This window comes from Sciurus vulgaris, assembly GCF_902686455.1.
Source record: "Sciurus vulgaris genome assembly, chromosome: 1".
NCBI lineage: Eukaryota > Metazoa > Chordata > Mammalia > Rodentia > Sciuridae > Sciurus > Sciurus vulgaris.
In genome coordinates this window covers 119,892,454-119,919,435 of record NC_136461.1, presented here as the reverse complement: position 1 = coordinate 119,919,435, position 26,982 = coordinate 119,892,454, and the positions used below count along the sequence as shown (strand labels likewise).

The 26,982-nt window shown below is 36.6% G+C and overlaps 1 protein-coding gene across 1 annotated transcript in view; it reads left to right on the top strand.

Annotated features, from left to right (window-relative positions):
* The window catches only part of SPTA1 (spectrin alpha, erythrocytic 1), a 107,808-nt gene that overhangs the window by 13,490 nt on the left and 67,336 nt on the right, over window positions 1–26,982 (top strand). The window contains 14 exon segments of the mRNA XM_079102580.1: window positions 3,784–3,938; window positions 4,965–5,100; window positions 5,210–5,311; window positions 6,739–6,876; window positions 7,503–7,613; window positions 9,674–9,751; window positions 9,890–10,045; window positions 11,520–11,724; window positions 13,038–13,219; window positions 16,467–16,710; window positions 17,546–17,668; window positions 21,465–21,682; window positions 22,541–22,633; window positions 25,332–25,469. Of these exon segments, the coding sequence (XP_078958706.1) occupies window positions 3,784–3,938; window positions 4,965–5,100; window positions 5,210–5,311; window positions 6,739–6,876; window positions 7,503–7,613; window positions 9,674–9,751; window positions 9,890–10,045; window positions 11,520–11,724; window positions 13,038–13,219; window positions 16,467–16,710; window positions 17,546–17,668; window positions 21,465–21,682; window positions 22,541–22,633; window positions 25,332–25,469 (2,079 nt within the window).

Genomic DNA, 26,982 nt, shown 5'->3' with positions numbered 1-26,982 from the left:
GGATATTTCTTTTTTTTTAAAGTAGGGACTTAATGCTACAAACTTTCTTCTTACAACTGCCTTCATATTGTCCCAGAGATTTTGATTGTTATATCACTATTCTCATTTTAAGAACTTTTAAATTTTTTCCTGATTTCTTGTATGATTTATTCTTCATTCAAAAATTCATTATTTTATTTCCAGGTATTAAAATAATTTCTGTTTTTTATCTTGTTGATTCCTAATTTCATACTATTATGATCTGATAGGATGCAAGGAATTATCTCTAATTTGTATTTTCTAAGTCTTGCTTTATACTGTAAAATATGATCTATTTTGAGAAGGTTTTATATGCTGCTGAGAACAAAATGAATTCAACTGCCAGTGAATGAAATATTAATTTGGGCTTATAGTCTACTTTGTCTGATATGGGAGTAGCTACTCTGTTTGCTTTTGGTCTTCATTTATATGGTGTATTTTTTTCCATTCTTTCACCTTCAGTCAATGAATGTCTTTGCCTATCAGGTGAGTCTCTTGTAAGCATTATATGGCTGGGTCTTGCATTTAAAGCTATTCTGCTCATTTATGTATTGATGGAAGAATTTAGGTCATCTATATTCAGTGTTAGTATATAAAGAGACTATTTCCTGACATTTTGATCTATTTCTGATGCTTAATTCAGACTTGATTTTCCTCTAATTCACTGTTATTAGTAGCAATATTCATCCCCATGTTGGCTTTGATTTTTATTTTCCCTTTCTTCTGCATGAAATATTGAGTATGTGTCATAGTACAGGCTTAGTGGTTATGAATTCTCTTATAGTTTGCTTATCATAGAAGGCTTTTATTTCAACTTCAATTCTGAAGGATGGTTTCGCTGTGTATATTAATTTTGGTCGGCAACTGTTTTCAATAAGAGCTTAGTATATATTATTCCAAGTCTTCTTGGATTTTAGGATCCAGGTTAAGAAATCCATTGAAATTCCCTTTGGCTTACCTCTAAAGGTGACCTGCTGTTCTTCTCTTGTGACTTTTAAGATCCTTTCCCAGTTTTGCATATTAGACATTTTAATTATGATCTGTCTTGGAGAGGATCTTTTCAAACTTGCCTATTTAGGGTTCTAAATATCTTTTGTATTTGAATTTCCCTCATTCCTGAGGTTTGGAAAGCTTTGGAAATTAATTTATTGAAAAGATTATGCATTCCTTTAGTTTGCATTTTGGTGTCTTCATTTATGATTTTTAGATCTATTCTCTTAATATTGTCCCAGATTTATCAAATATTCTGATCATAGTTGGTTAACATCTTTTCTTTTTTGTTAACTTTATTTTCAAGATTATATAAGTCTTTCTAACTTTCCCATGTTCATATGTGAATACACAACTAGTGTAATTCCACATCATGTACAACCACAAGAATGGGAAATTATACACCATGTATGTATGGTATGTCAAAGTACATTCTACTATCATGTATAACTAAAAAGAACAAATATTAAAAAAAAAGAAATCAAGAAAGAACCAATTAAAAAATTACATACATTCTCTTCAAGGCCTGAGAATATATCTTCAAAGTGGCCTAATCTATTGGTGATGCTTTCAATTGAATTTTAAATTTGATTTATTGAGCCTTTCATTTTCAGGGCTTATTTGGTTCTTTTCCAGAATCTCTATGTCCTTACTGAAATGATCTTTTACACCTTTGTTTTCTCTCAAAATTCACCCTTTACATCTTCTTTCAGCCCACTGGACATTTTAACATGAATTTTCTAAATTTTTTTCACTGACATTTCCTCTACTGTGGTGTCAGTGAGATCACTTTTTGAAATGCAGTGGGCTGTTTGGGGTAGTTTGCTTTTTTATATTGTTTGCATATCTACCCTTCTGCTGGGATGATTATTGCTTTTACTTTTATGCAAAGGACTTGTCCTAGGCTGGGCAAATATATAGGTATTGATTCTCCCACTCAATGTGCACCTTCTACTGTTTCCAGTATCAGCACCACTTTGAGAGAAGATACTAGGCAAAGAAAAAGATGGATGGGGGTGAATTTGAGGCAGTAGCTGGTAATGCAAGAGGAAAAAGAGGGACCAAGAGGAGCAAACCTGAACTTAGGAAAACAAAGAATGATTCCAGTTAAAATATTAGAAGAAATACAATCAATGGGTTGAGGGCACAATATTGACTACGAGGGGAATAACTATTAATTCAAAATGAAAAGTAATATATGTAAAATCAAAATTTATGTTAGATCTATTTATAATAATTCATGCCAAGTGGGGGAATTTCTCATTGAGTCTTCCTGGTTTGGATTTCATCAAGATTTGGGACCTTTAGAAGGTACTTATGACTCTTCAGCTTTACCTCCATGTTTCCCTGGTTATGGAGATAGCAATCATACCAACTCACCTCTAATACAGTTCTAGGACTCCCCCTCTGATCTTTGGTGTGTCTAGGTACCTACTAGCTTTCTGCTTGATCAGAGGAAATGCCCCCCACCAATTGTCTGTGACATAGTATCCCAGTTATTTCCTGTTAGGAGGTGTAGTCTTATATACCTTCCTGAAGAAAAGTCCCATGTATCCAGTGCTGTCAAATCCAGTGTGGACTGTCCCAGGTATATCTGAGTGTGGAGGTGTGACAGTCTCAGGTAGAGGTATTGTAGTCTATTTGATGCAGCACTGGAGAACCATGTGAGAGGGTGTAGTGCTCCTGTCCTCTCTGGAAGTGCATAGGTCACAGGTTGATGGGTTTTTATGTGGGCACACTGCATAGTGGCCGGTGACTATGGGGTGCACCTCTGTAAGCCCCTTTCTGGGGTATAGTGCAAGGTTCTCCTTGGCTGCTTGAGGTTATTCTCAGATTTTGCCCTATGTGGGTCTGCACATCTAGCTGAGAACTGAGTTAGCTAACTCTGGGACTGACAGCTGTGTTCCTACAGGTGCTGAGGCACTGGAGATATTTCCCAGGTTGCTGTGGATTTCTCATCAGTCAATTCTTGTTCTTCAGCTTAGGGGCCTGAACCTGCATGCTTGGATGGTGCTGTGCTGCATCTGCTGGCTGTTTCTGTTGAGTGTGGGAGCACAGAATGCAGGGCTCAGTGTTGTCATGCTGACTACTGTGGAATGTTCTGCCCCCACTTCCCTTCACAGGGCCTTCTTTAAAGTGGCATCGAGTCTTGTGACTTCTACAAGTGTGGGACCTGTAATTGCAGGCTATCTGTGAGTGGTTTGTGGTACAGAAACCACCACCGTGGCTGATGCAGTTCACCTGTGACTGGGATAGAAAGTCAGTTGACCTTCCTATATCTGAGGTCCTATTGCCTGCCGTTGTGAATTGTGGGTGCCCACTCCCTTTCACTGGGTCTTCTTTGGAGGGATGCTATCTAAGCTCTTGGTGGTTGTCTCCAAGTGTGCGGCCTGTGGGTGCAGGTTCTCAGTGGGTCATCTGTGGCACAGAAGCCTTCACTATGGTTGGTTTAGTTTACAGTGGTTTTACCTATCACTGTGAACTGTGGTGGGAGTAGTCTGTCTGTGGGCTGTCTGTGTCTGAGCTCCTGTGCAGACTGTCTGGTCAGCTGTTCTTTCACTGTTTCCTTTCTAGGCTGTGGAGAGGTTGAGGACTGCAGCCTAGATTCACTCCACCATCTTCTTCTATAATCTCTTAATATCCAAGTTAAAATATATCAACATAAATATATTTGTAAATTATTATTTTTCATATGATTTATTACACTTTTGCCACAAAACTTTGCCAGGAGTCAGAGTGCTTGATTTCTTACTTGATTTCTTTTTCATTCCAAAGGTAAAAGAGTTATGTGCCAAAGCAGACAAGCTGATGATTTCCCATCCTTCGGAGGAACCTCAGATCAAGCAGATGAAAGAGGATCTGCTCTCCAACTGGGAGCACCTCCGTGCCTTGGCTACTATCAGATATGCAAAACTACAGGCTTCTTATGGGTGGGATATCCCTCTTTCCTATTGCTCTGTTTACCTCCACAGGATTCAAGTGTAATGTCAAAAGAAGAAAATAGTGAGGGTCTTAGCTCTCCTGCCTATTTAGCAGGGGCAAATGAAGTTTTAATTTGTGGATGTGATACTCAGCATCACACCTCCACTCACCTGCCTCCTTGTCTTTATCTGTGTGTATCCTTGTAAGGTATTGTAAAGTGGCCCATAAAGCTGGAAAGCCAGATGATATAATATTCCAAAATCCTGGCTCCTGCTGCAGAACTTAAATTTCCAAGCTGAAGAGCATAGAAATAACTCCATAACTATTTTCTGACTTTATGTTAAAAGTTTGCAAAAACCAGGCATTGCTTTAGTAATTTTGTTAATTTTTGTGGTTAATAGTTAAATTTCCAGAAGATAGTATTTATCTTATTGATATGACTTCAAATCAAAAATTTTTGAATAATTAACCATTGTTTTGGTTTTTAAAATTACTTTTATTGGTACATTATTATCATACACAATAGTGGGATCCACTGTTAACTTTTTCACACATGCACACAATATAACAATATAATTTGGTCAATATTATTCCCTACTACCTACCCTGAAGTTCTTGCTTTTTAATTAATAGGGCTAAATGTGAGCTAAGATACAAGGAATCCTAATCTCAGTTCTGGCCCCTCTCCTACATGGTGCTTTCTGTTATTTACATGACATCTATTTATGTATTGGCTGTTTTGTATTTCATTCAAGTACTGCTAGGGTACTGTGACCTCAAGGTGATGGAGATCTAAAGCCTGTACATGGTATCCACATGACACCTACGAATATTGAGCCTGCTGTGAAGGACTTCCCACCTGCACCACTAAAGGATTCCTGATGCAAATAGCAGGAAGAACATCAGGGAGAGGGAAGGAAAGGATCAGGTTGAGGAAGAGCTCACATATCTTAACTCAGTCTGACCCTAACTCCCTTCAAAGTCCTTTGCCTTTTGTTTTCCCCTTCCTGTCCCTTACCTCACCCTTTCCACAGGTACCAGCGGTTCTTATCTGACTATGATGAGCTCTCAGGCTGGATGAATGAGAAGACTGCTCTGATCAATGCTGATGAGCTGCCTGCAGATGTGGCGGCTGGGGAAGCCCTACTGGACAGGCATCTGCAGCATGAGGTGGACGGGAAAGTTCTATCCAGTTGGAGGAGGGAGGAGGGAATTCGGTTCAGCACCAAGAACGTCAGAGGTTTTCTGAGACTTTGTTTTGTTTTGTGTGTGGCCACAGCACGAGATTGATTCTTATGATGACCGATTTCAAGCTGCTGAAATGACTGGTTGGGAGTTGCTGGATGGCAAGCATGAAGCCTCTGATGAAATTCGGGAAAAGGTGATCTAGTTTAACAGGCTTTGTGAAATCTGGATTGCATGTTCACTCCTCATTTGATCTCATAACACTACTGTAATCTTGGAAAGGGAATAGGATAGAAGTCATCCAAACAAGTTACTAATGGGAACTCGAGCTTCACCCTGTCCCCTTTTGCATATGCGGAGTCTCCTGACAGCATAAGGAGTGTTTGCTTACCTTTGAGTCTATTTCATCAACTCTCCGACTTCTGCCTAACTTAAATCCTTGTACTATTTTGCCTCATTGCATATGCTTCCCTTTTTTACATTCCCCTCCTCATATCTAGATTACAAATTCAAAGAAGTCTGTACCTTCTTAAAGTTCAAGTCCCCTGTAATGCCTAGCATGGTGCCTGGCATGTGGCTGGCCTCTGTACCTTTTCCTCTCTCCTTTTTACAATGTCAAATTTAGTTGATTTTCCTATCTCCTGTATACCTCAAAATTTTCAATGCAGAAGTCCACTGAATGAAGAAATCAGAATTGCCATCATTCTAACATGCTAGAACATGAGGACTTGTCTTAACTCCCTGACCCAGTCACAGAATCTGATCAGTCCTTGAGATGATAGTCACAATAAGATTTTCATGCCTCTTTTTATCCTACTAGACTCTAAGCATAGCCCCCAGCTCGTGTGATGGGTGAGGTTGAGATAAACATATTTTGAATTTCCCCAGAACTCTGTGGTAACATTATATTATGGATTTTATTCTTTGGCAGAACCCTAAATCCATGAAAACCTAGCCACGATCCTGGGATTCTGAAAATTTGTGCTGATTTTTGATGAAGTTAATAGTAGCAACTATAATAAACTAGAATTTCTTGGGTAGATGGTTGGTCAGAAACAAGGACTTTTTTTTTCTGTTTGAAAATGTGTTCTTTTTACTCTTTCTTTGATTGTTCTTTTTCAGAGTAAAATACCAGCTTCTCAGTCTGACATTTTAAGCACTCTCTGAACTTCAACTTCATGAGCTGTCTAGCCATTAATCTACCCACTGCATTTTCTTCTACAGCACATTCTATAACCTAATAATTAGTATCCCAATAATATCTACTTGTTCCCAGGGCTATGTCCTTCTACAATTCTGATACTACCTCTCTGCTCTTTAAATCTCCATTTTGTACAATACTTCTCATACTTTCCCTGACCTTTACTCCCTAATTAATCCAATCTGAATTATTCTTTTCTTCCTTCTTTACATATACAGTATATTGAATCTCTTTTGTGGTGTTTATCCCAGTTTTTCTACACTACAACTATTTGCTTAAGTGTTGGAACCTTAAGAGAAAAATCCCATTTTCTATTCATTTTTGTAAATTTCAAAAGGGTTTTTGCATTTATAAGCTGCATAGTAAATATAGGATAAAATAATTAAATGTCCTTCTGATACATTATCTTCTCCTTTCCAAAGATGACGACACTTTCTAACGAGTGGATTGCCCTGCGGAAATTGTGGTCCAAGCGTCAGCAACAATACCAGCAATGCCTGCACTTTCACCTCTTCTACCGAGACAGTGAGCAAGTAGACAGTTGGATGAGCAGACAAGAGGTAGCTGGAGGATTCCAGTCAATTTTAAATCACTTCCTTCACCCTTCCATTTACCACCATGCCTGTGATCAGCATCTCACAACCACTTCTTTGAGCTAGAACTTGTACTTGGGAACTAAAGGGTGATCCATGACAAAAAAGTAAAAATGAGCCCACTCTGTATGACTCTTTTAATCCTCTCCTGGGCAGATGCATAGAAAAATATTTAAAGGCAGCATATAGGCTGGATCATAACTGAATAGAAGGTTAAAGTAATGTCCATTTATTAAGGGGTTAGGTAGAAAAAATTGTGATGAGTCAAGCAATATTAATCAGACAAGATTTCTTGGAGGAGGTAAGTAGTCCTTTGGAGACAGTTTAAGAGCTCAGATAATACCTAGATTGGTTGAGAAAATTCCATATGGATAGACCCAGTGATAGAGGTGAGAAAATTGGAATCATTAGTAAGAAGTCTTAAGCTCCTGATATCTGAGGTTAATCCCTACATACCTTCCTGGTTTGCACTAAATCCCACATTGCTCTCCAACTCCCTTGGTTTCCTCCTTAGTGCTTATCTCAGGTATAGTCTAAGAGGAATATTTCTCACCAAAGAAGATATTGGGTATGTTTCTTTCTGTCTTCTGCAGGCCTTCTTGGAAAATGAAGATCTGGGAAATTCTCTGGGCAGTGTAAAAGCCCTTCTGCAGAAGCATGATGACTTTGAGGAAGCCTTTACTGCCCAAGAAGAGAAGATCACAGTAAGAAATGGGTCCTGATTGGGGCATTGGTTTCCTGTTGGCATACAATACTTCATCCAACATATGTCCCTAGATAAAATCACTCCTGTAACTCTCAGACATAGCTTGAAGATTATTGTGAATAAATTTCCATCCCTAAATTGAGAGCATTATGTTAAACAATATAAAACAAAACTCAGAAAGTCAAGGGTCATATGTTTTCTCTCATGTGGAAGCTAGAGAGGAAAAGGGGGGAAAGGGTTATAGGAAGGAACTCTCATGAAAATAGAAAGGAGATCAGTAGAATAAAAGAAAGAGACCAGAAGAAGAGAAGAGGGGAAAGAAAAAGAAGGTATTGAGGAAAAACTGACCAAAGAGTAGTGATATATTTTGTGCATGTACAAATATGTAATAACAAATTCCACTATTATGTACAATTAGTAAAAAGAAAATAAAAAAAGTTTCCATCCTTGTTTTGTTATTGGCAATATTTACTTATTTTTTAAAAACTCTTTGATTTCATATTATACACATGTAAAATTTTTTATGTAATTTGAAAGCTAGAACTTAATAAGCATTTACCTTTAGGAAAAAGGGAAAACATCCAGAAAAATAATCGCACATTATTTTTCCAATATATTTCTTCCCTACAAAACATATTTAGAAAGACTTTTAAGATCATAGGCAATTATTTTTCTGATGAAGCTAATGATGGGTATTTTTTATTATTTTTTATTATTAAAATATTTTTTATTTTTACGGGCTGCATTTTGATTCATTTTGCAGCCCATATTTAATATAGAATCATTACTTAAATATTTGAATCTGTTTTTGTTTCTCCATCCTAGTTATATCTTCCTATAATTTTCTCTTATAATATCTAGATATCTAAGTAATATCTGTTCTTTTCCTTTATGGTATATTTTTATTTTCTAATATGCTTTCATTTTTGTGTTTCTCATCTAATGCCAGTATAGAGATGTTTTGAGAACCAAAGGTAATAATGTTTCAGAAAATAGATAAAATATATAAGCAGGACTCATAAAGGTTTGAGGCAGACTATGTGTCCTTATACTATATACTATATGTCTTTTGCTGTCTCCTGGGATTATGTTGACCTTAATATTCTCTCTCTCTCTCTCTCTCTTTCTCTTTCGCACACACACACACACACACCATTGCCACCACTAGCATCAAAAATGACAAATTCTAAGTCTTCCCTTCTTTGAATGGAATAATTTTACTTAAATTTTTTAGATTAAAAATATTAGTACATTACAGTTATGCATAATATTGGGGTTCATTTTGACATAATTATGCAAACCTGGAAACCAGTCTCCAGTACTTCTCCTTTCCCTAATCTCCTCCTTTCCCTGTTCCCTTTCCTAATCAATATGGTGCTTAATATGGTCCCTTATTAATCCATATGCTTATTCTATTGATTCTCAAAGCCAAAAGTATATAATACTTTATTTTTATGCTGTTATCATTTGCTTTATATTATTTTCCTATTCCAATTAATCCATTCTAAACTCTAGCAATTTGGGGAGTATGAATGAATATGGCAAAAATTCATGCTTACAATTTCTGACTCCTCTTTCCTATGCAGCTGGAGATATAGATATATGTTATAGGTTAATGAGTGAAGTTGGGGGGATAGAAAGAGAGAGAAAGAGAGATAGATACTGGCCACTGGACTTGGTTTGTATAGAGAGTTATTTTTCTATGTGAATAAATCAAATATTTACCTTTTAGTAACATCTGCATTCATTCACTGTAGCCTGGATTGAAAAGGTATTGAGGTACACATGTATGAATATGTGACAACAAACACCACTATTTTGTATAATTATAATTGTCAATCAAAAATGTGACATAGAGAAGCTAATTGATACAGTTCAGGTATGTATTTTGAAATACAATTTATAACAGAAATAAGAACTGGGACCTAGATCTTCTGACCCTCAAACTTGTCTTCCCACATTGCTATGCCTCATCTTTATACAGTGATTCAAACTGTGACTGCTCACTCAGTGGTCTCTGAGTAAAAAAAAAAACACTCTGTTTTTTTTTTTTTCCAGACCTTAGACAATACTGCAACCAATCTGATTGACAACGACCATTATGATTCAGAGAACATTGATGCTATCCGTAATGAGGTATGTCCACCGGCACACAACTTCTAACTGCCTGTGCACTGGGATCAGGAAGAGTTGGGGCATGGTGTCCAAAGGTGAGCAATTCAGGCATCCATATGTGGTTTTGCTGACAGTAGTGAGTTTGCTCATGTTTTGCAGTTGTTGGCCCGCCGGGATGCCCTACGAGAAAGGGCTGCCACTCGGCGGAAATTGCTGGTGGATTCATTACTTCTGCAGCAACTGTATCAGGACTCTGATGACCTGAAAAACTGGATTAACAAGAAGAAGAAGTTGGCAGATGATGAAGATTACAAGGTAGGCAAGGTTTCCAGACCCCGAATATGCTTATCATCAGTTAGCTTCATGGGACTGAAGAGATGGCTGATGATCCCCATTTATAGATGAGGAAACAAGGTTTGGGGAAAAGGCAATGACTCACCTGAGGCTATACATATATATAGTTAAAAAACAAGAATCAAGATTCTGATTTTTAAATAGCTAGTTGCCCCTCACTCCTACCCTCTGGCAGAACATCTAGTAGTCCTTAACAGAATGGGGGAAGAGAGGAAAGGCTCCTTATTTATCTGCTTATTGTCCCTTTATCAACTCTTCTATTCCTTTGTGTACCATCCTTATAATAGGAAAATATTATTTCAAATCCCAGTGATACATTTCAAATTAAAAAAAATACCATCAACTAAAAAGTAACCTAAGAGTTTGACATAACATAGATTTATTCAGTTTTGCCACTGAGAGGGAACAATCACTTCTTTTATATACAAGGAAACTAGGGTCTAATTGGAAAAAGTCCCAAGTTATCTAGTTATTTAGAAGGTGGCATAACATACAGGGTCAAAGCCTGAGCTCTGGCAAAGGTGAACCCAGGTTTTAACTCTTGCCCTTTACTGTTGAAGTTTCTGTGACTATGAAATTGCTAAATTATCTCTGACCATTGATTTTTCTTCCTTTGAGTTGTGGCAAACACATATTTTGCACTCACAGACGTTATAATACACATTTACAGTCAGGGCTAGAATTAGTCTCTGAATTTCTAGTTCAGTATCTATTGACAATATTTACTTTTCCAGATATCATTTAGTCTGAAGTGGTTACATGTGATCCTTATGATTATTTATTTATTTACTTATTTATGTCAGTGGTTCAACCACTGAGCCATATTGACGGCTCATTTTTTATTTTTTATTTTTTTTATTTGAGACTCACTAGGTTACTTAAGGCCTCACTGTGGAGGCTGACTTTGAACTTGAAATCCTCCTGCCTCAGCCTCCTGAGCCACTAGGATTACAAGTGGTGCCTACCAAGCCCAGCTGATTCTTATATATTCATAGGTCTATGAATCTTGCTTGTACCTTTCATTCTGTGAAACTAGGTAGCAAGTGTGCCTTCTATATGGCTCCCAAATGTTCAGAATAAACAGATCTTTTTTTATGTGGGACAAGTGAATGGATGGATTATGTACTAAGAGAGAAATGGAAAGTAATTTTCATCCCTCATGATATCTCTGATTGATTGTTAATGCTTGCATTCCAAGTGATCTTCAGGCCCTATTCAGACTCCATAGAAATAAATGCTATATTGCTTAGCCATTCTGCCATGTGTGTGGAAGGAGGGATTGATTGCATGAGTCTCCCAAGCATTGGGCAAGGATTCTTCTCCCTTATCTTGTCTTAGTACAGTTAGATTTATATTGAGAATAATCCTTTGTCCTCAGTATTTCTGCCCCTCATTCTCCAGATAATTATTTCTTTTATTTGACATCTTCTCTCAGGATACACAGAACTTGAAGAGCAGGGTTCAAAAGCAGCAAGACTTTGAAAAGGAATTGGCAACTAATGAGATCATGCTCAATAACCTGGAGAAAACTGGCCAAAAGATGATTGAAGATGATCACTATGCCTCTGATAACGTGGCCGCTCGTTTGAATGAAGTTACCAGCCTCTGGAAGGAGTTAATGGAGGCAACTGCTCAGAAAGGTTAGAAGCAGAGGTTTTGTTGGAAGGCTAGTTCTTACATTCTGAAACATACCACTTTCACCTTTACAAGAATGAGTTTACCTGGTGACCTCTGAGTAGGGATGCTATCCATTTACTTCTTTATGTCTTCCTTTTGTTGGCCAATGATTTAAAATCCAACCTAAATTTTTCCCAATATATACCAACAAAATTTTATGTTTTCTTTACATTTGTAGGGTTTTTTAAAGCCAAAATACTTTTGATTTCTTCACTTATTCCCTTTGTTTTCTCTTTTCTCGAATAAATATTCATGAACCATGCATTCAGTATTGGTTCTGTATCTAAATCTAATGTACTTAAAGTAGGTTTTAGATGTTTTGGTTCTATAAACTAGACAGAATATTATGACCCACTTGTAACATTTTGAATGGGTCATATTAGACATTAAACATTACCATTAAGAGATTATACATGAATAGATTATTGCTATCATGTGATTTTCTACATGTTGTAAGCTCCTTAAAAAAATTCCCACATGTGTGCCTGAATAGTCTTACTGATATTTTACCTTAGCTCTTACTTTGGAGAATTAATCAGTTATCAATAATTAATTGCCTCAATTGCTCTGAACATTATCTGTAGATATTACTCTGTCCTGGTTACGGAAGAGATGTGTTACATGGACTCTTTGGCTGTCTTCTCATTTTTGGTTAGGACAAAAAATCCAACCTGGTTGTAATAACATGTCACTGCTATGCTCATTTAGCAATTGCTTTACTAAGAGAACATCTAGTAATTGCTTCACAGAAATAATGCAAATAATTGCTATATGATCATAAAGAATTCAGCCAAGAAGACTGTGAATAATCAAGACTTTTTTGGAAGAAAAAATTATGGGGCATGGTTTGTGATGGAGGACAGGCACTAAGGAGGGCATAGCAAAGTTCAAAGAAACTTCAAAATTTCAAACTGAACCAACCCCACATTTTATGCTTTTCAGAGAAAATGTGACATTTGGGTTTGAATCTCTTTGAAAGTAAGTTCTGAGTAGAATAATAAATAAAAATGAAAATACCCAAGAAGGTTTAAATCTGACACAGATTAATTTTATTTCACCAGGGGTTATTACTTATTGTTGATCTTGTTTTGAGAACGTTACTGTATTTCAAACCAAATACCATCAGAATTCTACGAATTTAAGGTGATTTTTTTATATAATGACATTCTCTTTGGAATATCAAAATGTTTGTTTCTCCTTTATGTTGAGGGAAGGTATATTATACTGTATAAAGGAACAATGTTCTTAATATTTTATGCCTAATGTCTTCTCCTAGGGACTCAACTGAATGAAGCTAACCAGCAGCTACAATTTGAAAATAATGCAGAAGACTTGAAGCACTGGCTGGAGGAAGTGGAGGGGCAGGTTGCCTCTGAGGATTATGGGAAAGGCCTTGCTGATGTTCAGAATCTACTCAGGAAACATGGCCTCCTGGAGTCGGCTGTGGTTTCTCGTCAGGTTTGTTGTTAGCTCTTTGGCTAACTGTAGGCAATTGGTATATATGCTCTGAGTATCTTCATTATTATTATTAAGTAATAAATAATTATTAAGTAATTATTATTAACGGTTATTATTATTATTAAGAAAGCAAGGAACCAAAGGTAAATTCGAATTCTAGTTAGTCAGAATTCCCAGTATTCCTCCAATTCAGTCATTCTCCTGAGTGCCTGTCTTTATTAACTTTTCTAAATATAACACAGTTTACTTATTCCAGAAGCCTAAGTATGTTAGACAATCAGTCACTTACTAGTTACATGATCTTTGGTAGGTCATCTCATCTTTTGCCTCTGTATCCACACCTGTAAATAAGGGTTTTGGATAAAATTTGGCTAAAATTTCCCATTCTGATATTCTATTATTTGAATTGAAAGTATAGTCAATCTTATCTTTTGTGTTAAGAAAATTAAAGTCCACATATATGTAAATTGATTTTCCCAAAGTCACAGAGAAAATTAACAACAGGGTAGGACTAAGTTCCTAATTTCAGGATTATTGGCCCTAACATTCCACTAGACTGTTATTTAGAAGAAATTTATCTAGTTAGTTTTCATAACATTTATATTGTGAGTTTTGGAAGAATTCAGTTACAGCTAATTCAATTTCTTATCCTAGGAATCTTAGCTTTTAATTTTAAAATGATCTTGCTCTTCCCTAGAAGGTCACATGAATCTGTACTCTTATAATATGCTTCTTAAAATTCTGTTCTTTGTCACTCTGACTTAAATGGGAAAACCAAAAAAATCTACAGAAAACAAAACAAAACAAAAACAACCCTTCAGTCATTTATATAACTCTAGGGATGACTCAAATGAAACTTTGAATAAAGTAAAAGGATAGAGATAGGAAAACCATTCAAAGATGATATTTTAGTCAGCTTTACTGTGTTCAAAAGATACGACAAGAACAAAATAAAGGAGGAAAAGTTTATTTTGGCTTACAGTTTCAAAGTTTCCATCCATGGTTGGCACCTCCATAGCTTTGGTCTCAGTGTGAGACAGAATATCATGGTGGAAGGGCATGGCAGAGGAAAGCATCTCAGGACATGGCAACAGGAACAGAGAGAGATTTGCTCACCAGGGAAAAAATATAAACTTCAAAGATTATTTCATCCAGTGACTTACTTCCTCCAGCCACACCCTACTCGCCCTGAATTACCTCTAGTTAATCCATACCAGAGAGTCAATTCAGGTCAAAGATTTCATCATTCAATCACTTCACCTCTAAAACTTCCTACATTGTCTTGCACAGGAGCTTTAGGGGTCACCTCATATCTAAACTATAACAGATGAATTTGAAATCTACACAGTGGTAGGGAGTTTGAAACAAATTTTTAAAGGGGAGAAGATAAGATTTGTTTACTTGTCCAAAAGTTTATCTTTTTGTTTAAAAGTAAATGAAAAAGGACAACTTGAAAATGGTGAGCATCATGTGTAAACACTTAAGAAATAGGTATCTGTCACATCATTTGGGAAAAATAAGAGTAACAAATCACTAGAAATTGGTTCTCCTAGTAGAAGCTAAGAAGTGATGCTTGCAAAATTCATTTTATTTATTCATTTATTTTTATAGTACTGGGGATTGAACCCAGGACCTCACACATTCTAGGCAAGTGTTCAACCACTGAGCTATATTCCCAGTTCTGCAAAGTTGATTTTGTTAAGTATAGAATGTTATAGTTATGAAATATGTTCAGTATTTCCTTTTCCAAAGTCTTCATTATATAGGTGAGGAAACAGATCAAAACAGGTGAACAAACTTTCCCATGATCAAATTGCAATTAACTCACCCCTAGGAATAGAAGGCAGGCCTCCCATCTCCCTACCTTTAGGGAATCTTACACTACATTAGAGAGTTTCAGAGTATGGTGGATTCATAGTATGATGATGATGATGTTTGAAAATCACTCTATTATACTATGAAGTTGTCCAAAGTGTCCCATGAAAATGAGAAAAATTATCTAAAGAGAGATTTTAATTTTAAATATTTATGGACCCTTATTTTTTACAGAGTAGTGAATTTACATTTTAAGAAACAATTGATAGTCAATGTTTTGTTCCAAATTGAAGAAAGAGATCAATTCCTGGATAGGCTGACCATTGGATGATAAAACACAATAATTAAAACCAATGCCTGCAATTCCTCTTTTCTCAAAGAATTTCTTTTATGTTACAAGCTTTCCTCCTCAACAACAACATCAAAAAATACAAACAAAAGAAGTAAACAAGCATGTGTACCATTTTTATACAAGACCAGCTATCGTTCTTCTCTCTAACAAACTTGAAATTCGTCTCTATTTTAACCTACAGGCATACAGCGAGAATTTTATTTCCAGGAAAATCATTCACAATCCTGTATCCATCCTTTTTCACATTTGGCCCAAATGGGGACAACTAGGTTGTCCTCAAGGCCAGTGCTGTTGCATCTGTCTTGCTGAGGTTCTGACCTTTGCTTTTGTAACACCACATTCCATTTTGTAGACTTTGTTCCTCTTATGCAACAAACTTAAGCCTCAGAAGTTCTCATTTTATATTGGAAAATATAGCTCATTTTAAAAGCAGAGAAAGCATGAAATGGAAACACAGATAGAAAAATATTCCTACTTCTTTCCTTGGGTTTCTAATTCATCAATATGCATAATTAAAACACTATAATTCCAATTTATAGGATTTCCTTGGAGCATTTTGTACTTTCTTTTCTCTCTCATTTTTTATTAGTGCATTATAGTTATACATAATATTGGGGTTTATTTCAACATTATCATACAAGCATGGAATATTATTTGATGCAATCCAATCCCCAGTATGTCCCCTTTCCCTTTTTTCCTTCCCTCCATCTTTCCCCATTCCCTTTCTTCTCCTCTACTAGTCTTCCTTCTATTTATTTATAGTTTTCTTTTAATTACTACTTTATGGACATGCTAAAGGTGAAATTCATTATGGTATATTCATAGATGTACATAGGATGGTTTTGTTAATTTCATTCAACAAGTCTTCCCTTTTCCCATCTTTCTTATAAAAGAGGTCTTAGCTTCATGAGGTAATCCTCAACGTAACAGTCCATCCTACTCCATTTTACTGATTTGATTGGAAATCTTAGCATGCCACATATGGAAAACTCTCCCATGGCCCCCCCTTATCACTTGGAAATCCAGTTCATTTTTCCTAAATGCTGGTATGTCCTGACACACTTTCTCTTTCTCCTTCAGGATCAGGTGGACACCCTCACAGATATGGCTGCACATTTTGAAGAAATAGGTCATCCTGATGCCGGGGACATGAGGGCCAGGCAGCAATCCTTGGTGTCCCGATTTGAAGCTCTGAAAGAGCCATTGGCCACCCGGAAGAAAAAGCTCATTGACCTACTTCGTCTGCAGCAGATTTGCAGAGACACAGAAGATGAGGAAGCCTGGATCCAAGAGACTGAACCTTCAGCAGCATCCACCCAGCTTGGTTAGTACAGCCTGAGAAGGTTGAGCCTTGGAGAGAGGACCAAGGGCTGCAGGTAGAGAGATCTGGGACAGAGTAGTGTTGGAGTAGAAAGTTTGCTCTTGGCTCCACTCACCTCCAGATTCATAATAATTTGTCCAGACCTCCATCTAAATAATGCCAACAGATTTACCTATTGAAACCACACATGAATGATGCTGTGAATTCAGTAGTTCTGGGAAGATCTAGAGTACTCAGCTTTTTACTGACTCTTCTAAAACTTAAGTTATTGTGACTATTCTTGACTGAAAAGTCATGGCTAATGTTTTAAGGTATCAAGTTAGATTTTGTCTGGGTTATGGGTGGCACCCTTTCTATGTAAAGTTAGCAGATAGAGTACAATTGTTTTGTCCTTTGTAAGGTATTAGTTCACAAGTGACTACACCAGGATACTTAGGTTCAAGTGCAGAAAAAAAGGGTATACAAATAAAGGGTGACTTTGTGCATATGTATTGGGAAGATCTATGAGGGACTGGACAGTACTATCAATAGAGGAGTTAATCTAGGCAATCTTTGTAGAAGAAATTGAGGTTAATTGTAAAAGCACAGAGTTTCTGGAGAGGTATTTTGAATAGGAAGTATGGGAAAGAAATTTTGAAGGGAAGAGAAGTAAAGAATGTTTAGGAGACAGGGAAAATGAAACAAGGAGTATGGATGGGGGGTCTCAAAAGAGGGAGGAAATTCACAGTAATTGTGTTTGTTGTGAAATATTAATGATAGGCAACAAGTGAGTCACATTTTGTAAGTTCCTTCCATACACTAGGATAATCCCAAACTTTAATTTTGTTTCTCTCTATAGGCAAGGACTTAGTTGCAGCCAAAAATCTTCTGAACAGGCACCAAGTCATCTTGGCAGACATTACCAGCCATGAGCCACGAATCCAAGTGATAACAGAGAGGGGAAACAAAATGGTAGAGGAAGGTATGTGTGATTCATATGGAGTTGACTGAAATATCACAGACCAGACCCGTGGGAAGAGACTTGTACAATCTTAGAGCTTCAAAGAAATTTAAAAATAACTGATCCATTTTCCCACTCGATGCAGAAATTCCTTTTAGAAATTTCTGACAGATGATATACAGCTTTGTTTGCATATTGCCAATATTAGAAATCTCCCAACCTCATCATCTGATCCCCTTTTTTTTAAAGTCAAAATTATCAAAATAAGATGCTTTTACCAAATCATCAGTATGCTTCTCTATAAGTTACAGAACTCAAAAATCTAAGTTCAAAACCGGTTATAGCATGTCAAGACCCTTTCCTATATAGGAGCTTCCAGTATTGTGGAGACTTAGGTTTCTAGTGTCTTATTATCTTAATGGTAAAGGTGACATTTCTTTGAACTTTTCACTTTATATAGCTTCAATGACTCTCCTCATTCTGATCTTCCATATTCAGAAACATCTGCTACTTTAATATAATGTTCATACTTGAATATCACAGGCCAAGCATAGAATAAACAATGCAGATTAAATTGAGATTTTCCTTTTGCTGTGTGAAGAATCCATTTTTGCCACCCAGTGTCCAGTTTTCAAAAAGTATAGGTTAAAATAAAGTCTGCTAAGACAAAGTTCAAATTCCAATTGAGTGATTAAAATTGATGAATTTTAGATTTGGGGTTTCTAGGTTACTATAGAAACTCACCTTTTGTTTCTCTAAATATCTGACTGTAATTGGGAACTTTGTAAATTTTTTCTTCTATAAGTTTGTTTTATGTATTTTGAAGCTCTGTTATCTTATACATATATATTTAGGATCATTATATCTTTCTGATTAATTTAAATCCTTACATTATAAAATATTCATCTTTATTCCTGCTGATATATCTTATTCTGAAATCTACTTAATGTGTTTTTAATATAGACACTTGAGCTGTCTTTTGATTAGTTTTAGTATGGTTTATACTTCTTGATCCCTTTGCTTAGTTAGGTCTTGCTTATTCTATAGAATCTGGTATTCTCTCCATTTTAATTGGTGTGTTTACAACATTCACACCTCACAATTATCATATGGTTGAGTTTAAATCTAGCATCTTGCCATTTTTTCCCCTCTTTGTCCATCAGTTCCTGTCTTCTTGGAATTATTTCTGTATTTATTATAAATTCTCTGTATCTCCATTTTGGTCTAGTAATTAACAGTTCTCTTTTGTGTGAGGATATGTTTATTTTAGTGCAGATGTTTTCCAGTTGTGGCTTGAGGTACTGGAGACTCTTTAAGAGAGTGCACATTGTCAGGATATTTTGGAAAAATGTTAGGATGTTATGTGTTCTTTTCTCACACTTCTTCTTTTATTGGCATATGTAAAGTTTCCAGAGAATACACAGGATGTGCAGTGATGTCATTGTCCAAGTGTCTACTAGAATACATGTTTGTGTATTTTTGAGTCTCAACATTTTCTATTTTGATTTCTCATATGGTAACTTTCAATAAGTTTGAGCATGAGCAAAAGTGGTTTAGTGTCCTCAGTAATTTTTAAAGTCATGCATGGATTCTGAGAGAAAGTATTTGAGAGCCATTGCTCTAGGATTTAAAATATAGATCTTTAATTTATGACAGCCTAACTTCAAATAGTATCACATCCGTTCATCTGCTGAAGGGCATCTAGGTAGGTTCCACAATCTAGCTATTGTGAATTGAGTTGCTATAAACATTGATGTGGCTGTGTTAATGTAGTTTGCTAATTTTAAGTCCTTTGGGTATAAACCCAGAAGTGAGATAACTGGGTTAAAAGATGGATGCATTCCAAGTTTTCTGAGGATTCTCCACACTGCTTTCCAGAGTGGCTGCATCAATTTGCAACTCCACCAGCAATGTATGAGTGTGCCTTTTTCTCCACATCCATGCCAACACCTATTATTTTTTGTGTTCTTGAAAATAGTCATTCTAATTGGAGTAAGATGAAATCTTAGAGTTGTCTCTAATTACTAGGGGGGTGTGGAGTGAGAGAAGATGAGAGGAAGTTTAGATTATGTAGAGGGAAATGAGAGGGAAGGGGGGGTATGAAAAATGGTGGAATGAGACAGACATCATTACCCGTACATGTATGATTACATGAATGGTGTGAATCTACATCATGTACAATCATAGAAATGAAATGATGTACCCCATTGTGTACAATGAATCAAAATGCAGTCTGTAAAAAATAAATAATAAAAAATTAAAAATAAATAAATAAAAAATAGTATCACATCATTTCATGTGTAATACAAGACCCTTAATGTGTACTCCCATTTTCCCATTTCATCCTTTGTGCTCCTGGTATTACACATTTTAAATTTTTGTATGTTATAAATCCTACATTGCTTGTCATTATGTTTGCTGTGATATGCCATTAGCTTAGAATAAGATTCAAAAGTGAACAAAATAACTAATGTATTTATCATTTCCAGCATATTCAGTCCTTGGTTTAGGTAAATATTTTCATGTGTATCATTTTCCTTCTGCTTTATGAACTTGTAGTGCAGGTGTGCTAACTATACAATCTCTTGGCTTTTGTTCATCTGCAGGTCTTTATTTTACCCTCATTTTGGAACATATTTTCACCACATAATAACATTCATCATTAATAATTTCTTTCTTTCAGTACTTTAAAGAGGCTGCCACATTTTTTCCTCTGACTTGTAGTTTCTGATGAGCAATCTGCTGTCATCATTATCTTTGCTCCTCTGTGTGCGATGCCCCATTTTTCCCCTAACTCTTTTAAGCTTTTCTTTTTATCACTCATTTTCATCAACTGGATTATCTTGTAAATTCATGTGGTCTTCTTTGTTTCCATGGCTTGGCAATCATTGAGCTTCTTGGATCTGCTTTGTTGTGGTTCTTCCAGGGAAGACTTTATTCTGTGACTAATTTACAGATTAGTCTAATACTAAGATATTACCCTTCTAAAGACTCAACTCATGTATTACAATATCTTTGTACTTTGCAGGTTTATAGTTTAGTTATTTCCTGCTTTATGTGAGCTCTAGGAGTTTTTGGGTTTTAAGTCATTCTTTCCCAACCCTTTAGGAACTTCCTTTCACATGTGTGTAAAAAAGTAGTCAGTCAGATACTTAAGGGACTTTTCTTCATAATTCCAAAACTCCATTTCTGTGCAGCATCCCTCTCTTTAGTGCTCTGCCTCACAAATTCTAGTTGTCTTGTCTTTCCCAGACTCCGACCTCTATCTTCCTAATTCAGTGTGACTGGGAGTTTCCAGTGGGGTTAGCTCTCCTACCAACTCCATCCCCAAAACTGCTGAGGGCATAACCTATAGCAATAGTAGTATATATTTTATTTTTTTCATTGTTTTATATCTTGCATGAAAATCATTGTATATAATATGTTTTCCCTATTTTCCAGTTGTTTAATGTGGAAGTACAATTCCTATAATAAATAGCTTATGAACAGAAATAGAAGTCTGTCGATTTTTCTGTTTAGACTAGAGAAGAGACACTTTTGATACTCAGAGTAAAAGCTACACATGGGTGTTTTCTTTTCAGATCTGTATTTCTTCGTTTATATCAACTCATTTATCACCACATACACACACAAGTTAGACCTAGCTGCTCATCTTACTTCAGATTTTCCAATTTTCAGAGAACTTATGAAAAGTATGACATTGACTATTTTCAGCACCATTGTCAGTCCTCCCCCTCTCTCCCACATCATGGGAAAGACTAGAGTACAGCAGACATTCTTGAAGGTCATCCTCACCTTTTCTATAACTACTCCACAGGACACTTTGCTGCGGAAGATATTGCCTCTAGGGTTGAGAGTTTGAACAAGAATATGGAATCTCTCAACGCTCGAGCTAAGAGGCGGCAGAATGATCTTGAGGCCAATGTCCAGTTCCAACAATACCTGGCTGATCTGCATGAAGCAGAGGCATGGATCAGAGAGAAGGAGCCTATTGTGGACAACACTAACTATGGAGCTGATGAAGAAGCCGCTGGGGTAAGGCAGGGGTTGGGTGAACATTGTCTAGTGAATATTCACCAAACGCTACCAAATTATTAATGTGGGTTTGTTGTTTTTTTTTTTTTTTTTCATACTGTGGGACAGATAAATGTTCTGCTTGATTATTTGGACTTTCCAAAGTTATCACCTTTGACTTCTATCTGCTGGGATACCCTCAGAGTTAGTAGGGATCCCAGAAGATACACTACATTTTTCTAATCCCACAGAGATTTATAGATTCTTTGGGGAGTTTCTAAATCTAAAAGATGTGAACAAAGATATATACTTATCTTGGTCCTATTCTGAAACTTCTCAGAATAACTAAACTTGAACTTTCATAAAGCAAACATGTTTTTCTGATATAGGCATCTTTATTTCTTTATTTAAATATAAAAAATCATGCAGGTATGTCAGGACAAGAAGAACTTCAAAGATCATAATAACTCTTTGTACCCATTTTCTTCATTGTCCTATGGGAAGCCAATATATTGTTTCACAAACCCTAGTCCTGAAAACTAATTGAAATATGAATTTAAAGTTATGCTGATGTTTATCCTACAAGATAAGATCATCATTAGCACTCTCTTTCAACTGTGGCGTGTTGGTTAAAACATGGGCAAATTTGAATTGACTTTAGCTTTAACAAATATATTGAAATTATTATTTATCAATTCCAATTTTCTTGAGTCTTGCCAATGGAGGGTTAAAAAGAACTTTGTAATAGATAGAAAGTGTCTCTTACCAAGCCTTAGGGATATCAGCATAATCGAAAACAATAGTAGTTAAAGTACCTTCCTGATGGGATTAGTGTTCCTGCTGTATTTGTTCTGATGATCTTCTTGTCAATAAATACAGGCTCTCCTCAAGAAGCATGAGGCCTTCTTGGTGGATCTCAATGCATTTGACAAGAGTATGCAAGCGCTACGGGATCAGGCAGAAGCCTGCCAGGTAAGAAGGACTTGGTGATGGGAAGAATTAATGTTACTCACCATGGAGGCAAAGAGATTTTCTTATCACTGATTTTACTTCCTACAACCCTCCCAGGGTTGCAAAGAAAATACTAAATTCTATAATCCTGTTAGGCAGGAAATGTAAAATCTACAGAGATTTAGTCCAAAAGAAGTTTTCAGTAAGCTATATTATGTGTTCATTGATATCTGGTTTTGACTTGCCTCATTCTTTTTATTTATACTCTTCCTTTCCTCCCTCCCTCCCTCCCTCCCTCTCTTCCTTCCTTCTTTCTTTGAATCCTTAACTCTTTACTTCCCTTCATTAATTTTTTTGTAACAATGCTTAATAAATGTTTACCATCTGGAAGTATGAACAAAAAGTGATACTGACGTGCAAGAAAATTGCACTTCATTAGGAGGCTGGAAATTTAAATAATTAAGTTCACGTAGTGCATGTAGAACCAAAAAAAATAAGAATATCAAAGAAAGGAGCCTTCTGTTTCCTGAAACAAGAGTGCTGGAAGACAGAAAATTTTCAAGGTGAGGGGAGCCATTTTATCTGAGTTTTTTGTTTGTTTGTTTTATAAAATGGGAGGTTTTCTGTGCAGACAAGAAGGAAAAGGATTTTTTCTTTTATGGAAATACAGTCCTAAAGTTGTTTAATCTATTTATTAGTGCATGGTATTTATACATAATTTTGGGGTTCATTTTAACATATTCATAAGTACACATAACATAATTTGCTCCATTTCAATCCCTAGTACTACCCCTTCCTCTTCCCTCTTCCCTTCCCGATCTGATCTCCTTCCTCTACTCTATTGGCCTTCCTTTCATTAATTATTTTTAAATTGGTGTATTATAATTATCTATAATAGTGGATTTCATTGTAATATATTCATAAACACACATATCAAATTTTGGTTAATTTCATTCTGAAGTTCTTCCCCTTTCCTGTCCTTCCTCCCTTTCCCTTGACCCCCTTTGCCCTATTCCACTATTCTCCTTTCTATTTTCATGAGATCCCTTTAAAAAAAAAAAAATTATTTCACTCTAGCTTCTCCATATGAGAGAAAATATTTGGCCTTTGACTTGCTGGATCTGGCTTATTTCACTTAGCATGATGTTCTCCAGTTCTATCCATTTACCAGCAAATGTCATAATTTGATTCTTTCTATAACTGAGTAAAACTCCAATGTAAATATGTACCATATTTTCTCAAAATATTCCTTTAGGTAATTTTTAAACTGATGAATTATGATTGTACATGAAGGTGGAATTCATTGCAACATATTTTTTTATGCATATAACATAAGTTTTTCAATTTTCTTTCTCAGTACCTCACCTTTCCTTTCCCTTCTTCCTCCCCTGGTTCTTCCTCTACTCATTTCCTGTCTGAGTTCATGAGATCCCTCCCCTACTTTTTTCACATAGGAGAAAAAACATATGGTCCTCAAATTCCACCCATTTTTCTATTAATGACATTAAGTTCATAAACCAGGAGTAGATGCACTGAGGTGCAAAACAATTAAGTGTATTTGGGAAGTAGAGATACAATTGGTTGAGAATGTGAGAACGGCTAGGGCATGAGGAGAAAGGCAGTGTGGTGAAGGGTGATCAATTCAGAATCCAGTGAATCATAGAATTAATGTTTCCTATAGGTGTTGGAAGGGAAAAAAATGAGCCATTTTTTTACATTCAAAGAATTCCTTCAAATGAGAGGCTCAGGATTCACACACTAGACCAGACAAAAGACAGATTCAGCACATCACAGCTCCTGTGTTCTGCCTTTGGCTGGATACACACAGTAGGTGCCTAGAAATTAACAAAGAGACTTATACACTGTGGTCATAAGGAAACCAGTGTTTGAAGGGACTTCATCAGGGGACTCTTTAAGGAGAGGTACATCTTCAGCTCCAATCTGAAGAACGGGTGAATTGTTATTAGGAAGAGGGGTTTTCTTGGACTCATTTTCTGAGATACGGTAATTTGCAGAAAATGGAACTCAGGAAAAAACCCTTCCTTGAAGAGCAGGCTGCTTGCTAAAGAGAAACAGAAGACATATTTAATATTATCAGTTTATGTTCTCAATATTTTAAATTCTGTAACCTTTGTGCTGTAGGTCACCCTAAGGTCCACAGTTCTGACTCAAACGTCAAGATAGTGGGGAAAGTTGTCAGCAGAGGCTGTAAAGGGGAGGTGATAATAGGGAGTGGGTTTTTAACTTTCTCAGACAGTTTTCTAAAATGTCAATGTGTATAATCCTTTTGGACCTTCAAGTCTGTCTACTCTTTAAATTGGTGCGTTACACTTATATAAAATAGTGGAATTCATTGTGATATGCATATGCAGATAACATAAAAGCATTTGGTCAGTTTTGTTGCCCAGTACCTCCTCTTTCCCTTCCATCCTCCCTTCCCCCATCCCCATCCTCTACTCCACTGGTCTCCTTAAGGAGCACATTAGGAACACTGACTTTCAGCATTTAACATTTCTGAGACGAGATGCTTTACTTGTTCACACTGAGTTCATATTTCCCGACCTGCTGGCCTCCTGATAAGTGTTACAGTATTTCTGAAAACCACATATTTTAATCTTTGACAGTCACATAAGACTTAGGCTCCTCCTGTGAGGCAGGTTCCACAGAGAGATGCTTCCAATACATGACTGATATCTGCTTCCTTTTTTTTTCCCCTCAGCAACAGCAGGCTGCACCCATGGAGGATGCTGCTCAAGAAGCAAGGGTTGTGGCTTTATATGACTTTGAGGCCCGTAGCCACCGAGAGGTCACCATGAAGAAGAATGATGTGCTAACTTTGCTCAGTTCCATCAACAAGGTGACTTGTCCTTTAATCTTTCCATCAAAGAAGTGCTGTTTTCACAGCCATCTCTCCTGACCTTGCCAGATAATCAGATAATCATATTTTTACCACTAGACTTTTTTCTTTTTCCAGTTCTGGGGATCAGGACCTTGTGTATGCTAGGCAAAAGCTCTACCACTGAGTACATTCCCATCACTTTTTCTTTTTCATATGGAGATAGGTTTCACTAAATTGTCTAGGCTCTCCTTGAACTTGTGACCCTCCCGCCTCAGCCTCCTGAGTCATCTGGATTACAGGCATGAACCAACATGAACAGCCTCAACATTTTTATTCATTTTGTCTTTTAAATAATTTATAACATACTAAGTAGTATCCTTTCTCCAGATATTGTGAATCACCCTATAAAACCTTCTGGACTTACAATCCTAATTTTTATCATGAAAGAAATGAAGAATCAAAAAAGTTAATAATTAACATAAAATATGTAAGGTATGTCAATTCTATAATGTATAACATTATAGGACTAAATTGTCCCTTTTTCCCATCTCTTTGCTTGTTTCCATTCTGTGACAGTATTCATATTGATGGGATAGGAATATCTAGGGCCAGGAGAGGTATGAGAAAAGATGAGTCTTTTGCTGGGTATAGTGGAGTGCACCTGTAAATCCCAGTTTGAGGCCAGACTGAGCAACACAGAAAGACCTATAAGAAGAAAAGAAGGAAAGAAGATTGAAAGAAGGATGGAAGGAAGGAAGGAGGGATGGAAAGAACGAAGGAGAGAGATTTTAAGATATTAGTTCATGTACTGGCAAGTTCAAAATGTGCAGGGTAGGTTGGCAGAAAAGAAAGAGGAAAAAAAAAGGAAGGAAGGAAGGAAGGAAGGAAGGGAGGGAGGAAAGAAGGAAGGAAGGAAGGAAGGGAGGGAGGGAGGAAAGAAGGAAGGAAGGAAGGAAGGGAGGGAGGGAGGAAAGAAGGAAGGAAGGAAGGAAGGAAGGAAGGAAGGAAGGGAGGGAGGAAAGAAGGAAGGAAGGAAGGAAGGAAGGAAGGAAGGGAGGGAGGAAAGAAGGAAGGAAGGAAGGAAGGAAGGAAGGAAGGAAGGAAGGAAGGAAGGAAGGAAGGAAGGAAGGGAGGGAGGGAGGGAGGGAGGGAGGGAGGGAGGGAGGGAATGATGAGTCTTTTATCTGCTTGATTTTCTTTATACTTTATGACCATAAAGACAATGAATGATAAAATAGTGGGCTGGGATTTTAAATACATTTATCATAAGAAGCCAAGTAATTCTTATATTCTAATACCTAATTAAGTTTCAAAAGGTTTTGATGAAAAAAAAAGAAGAGACCTTGGCATATTGTTACTCTATGTTTTTGGAGAGACAAAATGCTTCCTCATGAAAAGCACTGCACGCTTAGGCTGGGTTGAGGCTCAGGGGCAGTGCTTTGTCTAGCATGTGTGAGGCACTGGGTTGGATCCTAGGCATTGCTTAAAAATTAAAAAAAAGAAAAAAAAAAAAGAAAAGAAAAGCATGCCG